This window comes from Durio zibethinus, chromosome 26, assembly GCF_047325235.1.
Source record: "Durio zibethinus cultivar Kanyao isolate XHJ-2024 chromosome 26, ASM4732523v1, whole genome shotgun sequence".
Classification (NCBI taxonomy): domain Eukaryota; kingdom Viridiplantae; phylum Streptophyta; class Magnoliopsida; order Malvales; family Malvaceae; genus Durio; species Durio zibethinus.
In genome coordinates, this window is record NC_143187.1 from 1,430,863 (window position 1) to 1,439,669 (window position 8,807).

The 8,807-nt window shown below is 27.9% G+C and overlaps 1 protein-coding gene across 2 annotated transcripts; it reads right to left on the bottom strand.

The window, feature by feature from the left end:
• Positions 1-715: 715 nt before the first annotated feature.
• LOC111318516 (lupeol synthase-like) lies at positions 716-8,279 on the bottom strand. 2 transcript variants are annotated; one of them, XM_022921377.2, is made up of 18 exons: positions 7,987-8,279; positions 6,340-6,525; positions 5,792-5,881; positions 4,977-5,174; positions 4,756-4,840; positions 4,082-4,248; positions 3,778-3,966; positions 3,442-3,555; positions 3,150-3,269; positions 2,925-3,047; positions 2,750-2,848; positions 2,446-2,502; positions 2,311-2,357; positions 2,065-2,208; positions 1,806-1,983; positions 1,593-1,673; positions 1,219-1,302; positions 716-1,073 (listed from the first exon to the last, which is right to left on the bottom strand). In XM_022921377.2, the coding sequence occupies exons 1-18, from the start codon at positions 8,185-8,187 to the stop codon at positions 954-956; spliced, it is 2,283 nt and encodes a 760-aa protein (XP_022777112.2). In that variant the 5' UTR covers positions 8,188-8,279; the 3' UTR covers positions 716-953. The 2 variants fall into 2 exon arrangements, 1 of the variants encoding a protein (XP_022777112.2); XR_016334360.1 differs by lacking the exon at positions 716-1,073 and having other exon boundaries at positions 1,593-1,695; positions 7,987-8,277.
• Between the last annotated feature and the right edge of the window lie 528 nt (positions 8,280-8,807).

Genomic DNA, 8,807 nt, shown 5'->3' on the forward strand with positions numbered 1-8,807 from the left:
TAATACAAATAATTAAGTTGATAATGTAAAAAATTTAATATTTTAAAATAAAAAAATTGTTAACATAAATAAATGATATTAATCATAAAATTTGTGTCATGTGACTTTAAAAAATAGTAAAAGTAATTCTAAATATAAGGAAAGGTAATAACAAGTATAAAAAGATATTTTTATAACATAAATAATTAAATTAGTAACATAAAATAATAGATATTTTAAAATAAAAATAAAAAATTTTTGTTAATATAAACATATGAGAATAATTGTAAAATTCATATGATTTAACATAAAATAGGTTAGAAATATCTTAATACTTTAATAATAGCTTAAGATAATTTTAAATGTAAACAATGTTTATTTAAAATAGGTTAATAAAATGTTTACTGATTTTTCTTAAATGTACAAATTGATTAATATATAAAAAGTAAATTAAAGAAATGTAAAAGTTAAATAATAATTATTTAAACGCATATCGCATGAGACCCAATAAACAAAATAATGGGTGAAGAAGCTGATAAAAAGTAATTAAAGCGTTGCAAATTAAGAAAAACAATATCAACGATATTTCGAAACCAAGTCAAATTAACATTGTTTTCCCAAGGAATCAAAATCAGTATTTTAAATGACCAATTAATTCAAGAACGTCCCACCAGCATTCAATTAATTGCTGTAGGGCTTTTGAGTCGAACTAATTTCCCTACCATTATTAGTTTATGGTAATTAATTCTTTTCCTTGGAATAATATATAATAAAATTGCTTAAAAGTTCATTAAGAAAAATATACGTAAAAAATTCTTCTAATAAATGAGAAAGTAGCGATCAACAACTATCTCAAAAATTATTGAGTTTATAGCAGTAGCAGCTGCAGTAGTAGCAACAGTAGTAGAAGAAAATATAAAATTTTCTTTAAATCCCACTAGAGATGCTTATTTATGTATAATCCTCCTTTCAATTCAAATGCATTTTGAAGGCCAAACATGCTTGCGATACTCGGCCAGAGCCCACAGTGGGAAAATATTCCTGTATAATGCATAGTGCAACATGCAGTTCCTCATGAAAACTCCTGCCAATCCCTGCCATTTTTCATTTGAATATATTCCATTATAAGCAAATAATTGTATTTTTTTTTTTTTTAGGTGCATAGAAAATTGTTAGTATCCAGGTAACCTTATTTTTGTTTACATTTTAACTCTTTCAATTGCATGTAAGGAAAGTTACCTGTTGGGGAAAATCACCCTTTTGCAATTGAGAATTTATCAACAATTTGGCAGCACGATGAAGAGGTGTAGGATCCCTCTCAGCCTGTTACAAACAACAGCATGTATATATATTATATATACTGATTAAAAAATCAACATAGCAAGAAATTGTAAAATATAATTTTTTTTTCTTTGTTTAATTTCCTTTTTTTTTGGGGGGGGGGGGGTTTATGAGAATTATAAAATCATTATTTTTTTACATAAGAAATCGTAATCTAAGTATTAAAAAAAAATTACAAATACTATTAGATATCAGTTCTTAAAAATTACTATATAAATTAATTAAGTTAAACTATATATTAATTAGAGATTCATTATTAATTGTAAGCATACCTGGCCACCAATAATTAAACCCATTAAAGCATGTGCAGTGTTTACCAAATTTGATTGATTTCCTTCAAGAGGTGTATATACCTGTATCCACAAGGAAAAAAAACTATATACCATATAATAAATCTTTTTATTTGATTTTTGAAGAGAATTAGCAAATCTAGTTTGATTATTCTAATAAAAAAAGAAAAGAAAAGGTATATTGATTATTATTACCCTTCTGGGACAAGAAGCGTAGCTCTCCGCCCAACCACCATCATCTCTTTGTGTTTTAAGCAAAAAATCAACTCCTTTGCGAATAGCCAGGCAATTTTTGTAGGTCTTGCCAGCAGCATTCAAACCTCGAAGTGCAAACCATGTTCCATAAAAGAAGCAAATTCCCCAATTTCCATACCTATATATAGGAATGCTTGTCATGATATTGATGAACTCCATCAATGTTTTGAAGAAAATAAATCAGGGACTTATTAATTACCATGAACCATCAGGGTGTTGTATGTCTTCAAGGAACTGTGCAGCTTTCCTTACGAAAATTTCAATCTCTCCTTTTCTATGCTCGGGGTATAACTTCTTGAAAAGAACTAGTGCCTGGATTGCGGATGAAGTGCACTCTGCATGCCTAGATTTTACATTTTTTTTTTATATTTATTAGTCTAAAATAAATCGGTTTCGAGTTATATTGAATAACTAATGAACTTAAGGAAAAAGATAAGGCTCTTACTCATATTCTTTGACAAGATCCTCAAGAAACTCGACTGGATTGATCCACTAAGAATATAATTGAGGAACAAAAGTGCTATTAATTGATGGCAAATGTAGAAAATTTTCAAAGGGTAGCAATCTTTGAAATAGTTACCTCCCACCAGAATCCACCTCCTGCTGGTTCCCAAGCTGATAAACCACCATTTTTACTCTGCAAACATTTGTAAGAACAAATCAAAACTTGCATTATTATAGGAAATTAATTTTACGGTCATTCTTCAATTAATTGAAAGTGCATGTCCCCATGGAAATTAACATTCTTTGACATGAATCTGTTTCTCTAAGCTTCTACATAGCAATTGCTCTTAACTTAGATATTGTATATTTCCCAGAGGATACGAGTAAACTGTAAACCTTAATCTAGTTATGACATTACTAGTATTACATTCTATTGTTACCTGTACAGATAGAATAAGATTGACCGAATCATAAAATTGCTCTGTTTCCATTTTCTCTTCAACCATTTCTGGTGGCATCATTGCAAAATATAGGCAACACTGCAAAACAATGAACACATTTTTCAGAAATATTCAAAATAAAAATGCTGCGTTTAATTTAAGAAAACAAAATTACCTTCAAACTTTCTGCTGTACAATCAGAGACTTGCCATCCATGATCTCGATCAGAGAAAGTCCATCCTCCTTTAGAAATATGTCTAAACCTTCTTTTAAAATCACCTGGAGGATTATCCCTAACCTTAAATTTCAAGAAATATTATACCATCAATTCCAAGTACAATGGAGAAAATAAATAATCTCAACTTTCATTGTGGTGAATCGAAATTAAACTTTTAGGAACCTGTGAGTTCTTCAGGAAGTTGTGCCCTCTCACTAGTGCAGGTCCAATTTCATCAGATAAATTACTAGCAAGCAAAGCTTGGAGAACTAAACTAGCATCCCAAACTTGACTTCCAAAACTCTGCAGGTGAATATGACAAATACCTTAATTAGCTAATAATTAAAAACTCAAGTCTAGCAAAAAATTACTTGGTAAAATCTTTAACTTCGACATTTTTTTTTCTTTTGGTTTAAAGGAGATCGTAATATGAGATAGAAAAAAAGATTGCAAATGCGGAAAGTTATGAACCAACCTGCATCTTTATTCCATCTTCTCCAACCCACACATAGTCAGCAACCCTAGCAAGATGCTTCTTAAAATAAATTCCATTTGGATCTTCAACCCAACAAGCAAGCATGCACAAGGGCTGCTCAATCCAAGTGGCAAATATTATAATATAATATAATATTTAAGTCTTAATTAAATAAGCATAATTATATTCTAACAAATAGTATTTAGATTTGCCAATAGCCTTGTGGCCTGCCGATGAAATACTAGACATTTAGTTTCAATAATTCAAATTTTGACAGCTTCAAAAATTTTTAAAAATATTATATATTATTCAAATTTTAACTGATAAATGCATCACCTTTTCCACACACCCAATGGTAATGTAGCGACTGCTTTCATCTTCATAATGAATGTGATCCATTGTAATCTTAAGAGCTTTTTCTCTCAACTTCTTGAAGGGCCAACGATTAAGTAGAGGCTCTGAAAATATGTAGAGACTATCCCAAAGCAATAGTTGTAGCACAGTATGGGGATAGTGGAGATCTTCCTGCGTGTTTCATTCACACATTAATCCAAAATAATGACCAATTTTCTTATGAAAAATAAAACACATTGTATCAAACATTTTATATAGATTATGGAACGAACGATTAATCACATACCTTGGCACATAAATGGCGCTTTTTAGGCCAATCGATCTCATTATAGGGTTCAATGTGGAGTTCTTGTCTTAACTGTGAAATGAGAGGTGTGATTGGACCCACAAATCTTCTTCCGTACAAATACGACATAGGCATGTAAGTGAGCCGGAAGTAACAGAACATTTTTGCTGCATTAATAGATCATGGTTATCATGCGACGGAGAAACATTATATTAAATTAATTTAAATGCCCTTCCAAGTTCACAATTTTTATATAGAATATATATATTTATATAGAATCATGTATTTTTATCCTAAAAAAAGTATTACATATAAAATTTGAAACTTAACTCAATTAATTTATACAATTATTTTTAAAAATTATCATTCAATTAGTTTTAAATTTAAATTTTAACATTTGTAATCATTTTTACTATTTTCAAAATAGGAATTTTTTATAAAAAATGTATTATGTATATGGTCTTCAAAAAAATTTTATTTTCTTTTATTTAAAAAGTCTCGTATTTAGCTATATGCATAACAATTTCAAAATGACATTTATTCCCTCGTTACTAGTTACTACCGATACATAGAAAAAGAGATTTTATGATGGAAATTGGGATAATTCTCTCGGAAATGAGGATCCACTATTATCCACAGTAAATTAATCAAAAAGAAAAAAAAAATCTGCAAACCTGGATGAATGGGAAAATAAGTAGGAAAGAGCCAAAACTCCGGGGGCATTGGATGGCAGCCTGACCATTCAAAAACACCAAGAATCTACAACAAAAAGAAATATACATAATCATTTGAATGCAACTTTTTAATTGGTTATAGAATAATTAAATCAATCGTAAAGATTGGAGATGAATGTTTTCGTAAAACTTTGATGCTAAATATGTAGCGATAGACATACTGCAAGCCATGTCTTCCCCCAAGAGGGTATGGTTGTTACACCTCCACGATCAAGAATCCATTTTCGGCCTCTCTCACAAGCATTATTGAGCCCACCCTCAGGTCCTTCTCCCAGTAAACGCATACAAATGTAGTTGAGAGCTGTGCAAAACATTATGCTGTGACCCCCTATGTATAATCCCCAACCACCATCCTCGTTCTGCAACACATCATCGAAAGGACTACGTACTTAAAATGTAGTAGTAACCCAGCATTTAGTTCACTAATAAGTGCATTTATCGTCCTACATGGAAGAACTGGATTCGAATTTTTTTTAAAATCCAAAATTAGTATTTAAACTATGATTAGATTTAATAATCTTAAACATAACATAAAAAAAATATAAAAATAACATGATTTAAAATTTTAATAAAAATCATATATGATTTGACAAAAACAAAAAATATGTATTATACAAAAAAAAAATATTTTATATTGACGTATTAACACGAATTAAGATATAATAATTTTATATTTTACAAGTGTTTAACATGAAATAAACAAATACGAATACAAGAATTATTTAGATTAACTAAGATGTAGTGGATATAACTTTCAATTCTAGTAAATGGAGTAGAGTTTATTACAAATTCTTGAGAGATTCAATTCGTTGGAATATGAAGCAAGAGTGTAATTGTAGTATTCATTTTTTAATTGAAGAACAAAGATGAACCTTTTCATAGAAAAAAATAATTAAATTTAGTAGTAAAATAGATATGGATGTAGCCTGGATCAACCAAATGAATGAAATTAAAGTAATGTAATTGATATGGATACCTGATGGCAGTAAATGTAACGGAGAATTTCTTTGCGATGCTCTGCAGAGAATACAGTATTCAGATGCCCTGTAATATACAGAGACATGACCTGCATTGCAAAAAGTACATATTTTTAGAATTGAAGAGTTAATTAATTAATTAAAACTTAGGATTGGATTTCAAGCAAAAGTGTTTATGGATCAAGCTCAGTTTGTATCCCTAAAAGCTAGGCCCAACTCCTATTAAGCCCATTTAATTAAATTTATTGTTAAATATTTATAACAAATTATATTAATATTTTAATATATTTAAAATTAAAATTAAATAAAAATTATTTTTCTTTAAATCTTATATAGGTTTTGGTTTAAATCAAGTCAAACCTCCAAATAGATAAATCATGGAGATATCTAATATCAACTTTGTTTTGGTTGGAAATTTGTACTAATACAATTAAATCCACGCATGTGAATTGTGATGGTATAAAATAAATTGTAAAGATTGTATGAAAAGTTAAAAACCCTGAAACGGGGGAAGATGTAGAATTAAAGGGAATCAAAGAGCAATCACCAAAGGAGGGAAATAGAACATGGGGCCAGCATTCTCAGCAGGCCAGTGCCCGTGTTTTGATTGTAGAGCTGACAATAAGTGAACACTCCTCTTCACTGCAGCTGTCGTAGCTTCATATGTGACTTCCTCTCCATCCTCAACCTTTGGTTTGGGAATTGTTTGCTTGAAGTTCTTCTCTCTTAAAAACTGCATTTATCAAAGATAATTGATGGAAAAAAAATGTGAGTAATATTTATTTTCATTTGAGATCTTAAAGGAGATCTCCCTTTCTTTCTATTTCTCCTGACCAAATTAATGTGTACCACCATAATTAAAGACACAATTATGTTTGCAATTATGGTTTGGATTAATAAAGTTGACTGTGACACACAAATAATTAAAATGCTTTAAAAAAAATTTTTAAGATCATTAACTCATCATGATCGATGTAAATATGCATATATCACTTACAATGATTATAGTATAATTAATCAATAATTATAAGTCAAAATATGTGAAATTTATCAAAATTTTATATAAAATCCATATTTATAAATAATGAACTCTTACATAAATTTTTATTTTGATTAGATAATTATAATATTATAATAAAAAAATTATAGGTGATATGCTCCCAATCTAAACATTTTCTTCTTCTTTGTATGAATCTTAATCTATTCATTTTGCGTTGGTGTAAGATTAGGAATAGAATGTGGGAAATGTTTGTCATGCAAATAATATATAAATTATTTTTTTATATTTTATATTACTTAGTTAGAAAGGGAAAACCGAGTGGAAAATTGAGCTTTTTAGCGTTAGGAAAACTTTTTTTAATATATTGAACATTTTTTAAAATTTTTAAATTTTTAGTATCATATCTCAAAATTTTTAATTAAAAAAAAAAAAAAACAACAACACAAGCTAAGGGTCTCTCACTCTCATGACCCAAAAAGAATAACAAAAAAGTAGAAAAAAAAAGCAACAATATAACTTCCAAATGTTCTATTAAATTTTTTTTTTGAAAAATTTAATATTTTATCAATAAATTACAAATTATTGATTCATAAATATTTTTTATTTATCTCACATATTAATATAAATAAAATAATAAAGTTTTTAAAGATTTTCCTTGAACATTTTCTTGAAATGAAATTTGAGATATCTATGAATTAGTGCATAAGTCATAATAACTTGTAATATATGTCTTAATAACTTAACCGTATGCCCCAATAACTCGCAAAACATGTTACAATAAAATAGAGGAGAAGATGTCTTTATTTTTATATGATCACTTGTACTTTTTTTTTTTTTACATAAAAAATCATAATATGAAAATAAAAAAAAATTTACAAATGTTAAAATTCGAATTTCTTATTTCATGCAATAAAAATTTATAACTTTTATTTCATGTAATAAAATATTATAACATGTTTCTATTTTTTTTATTAATTTATTTGAGTATATATTATTTTAAAAGAATATTGAGAACAATAGCTATATATATATATATATACACACACATATCCTCAATGATATTTTTGTATCTAAAAAATTATAGTCCGATGACATTTAAAGTCTACTATATTTTGAGTGTTTTCTTGCCTAGATTAGTTTGATGGTAGGATTATTCCACTCCCTTTGTAAAAAAAAAACAAAAAAAATTTATACCTGCATTTGCCAGAGGAGGTCAGAACTGGGCTGGACGTGGTTTCGATTGTTGTAGAAATTTTGGCGAGCTTCTTCAACCTCAGCTCGCTCTTCAGGGGTGCCTGCATTAGGATCAAACTCCCATGTCTGTCTTCCCAAGAAATTGTTAGTGCTGTAAAGGTATGGGTCATTGCCTCCTTCTCCTATCTTCAGCCTCCACATTCTCCCAAAGGCCTTTCTTTTTCTTTCTCTCGGCAGAGGGATGTGAGTTGAAGAAGGAAAGAAGAAAAATGGCAAAGTACTTTACGTTGTGCATTTGATGAACGAAACCTCGAACTTAAATAGACTTGAGAAGACCGATAGCCGGGCATTTGCGGGCGTTTGCTCCGTCAATTTTGATTAATGTCCAATTAAATTATTATATTTTATTTTTCTTAATTCAACAGAATTTATTAATTTTAAAATTTTAATCATCAAAATTAATTTAATTAATATTTAATTAAATAAATAATAAAATATTAGAATTAAATTATATTTTTTATTTTTATATTTAAAATAAATTAAATAAATTTATCTAATAAAATATTCAAATACTAACATATTAAATTAATAACTCTAATAATTTATAACTTGAAATGGTGCATTTCACGTAATATTTGGGTTTTCTATATTTAGATTAAAATTTTAATTAATTTAATTAATTTGATTTTCAATTTGAATTAATTAAAAATCAAAATTTTTTAAAGTCAACTTCTAAAATTAATTAAAATTATTTTTATAATCAATCTATTAATTTAATTAATTTAATTAAAATCAAAATTTAAACACCCTATTGTAATCAT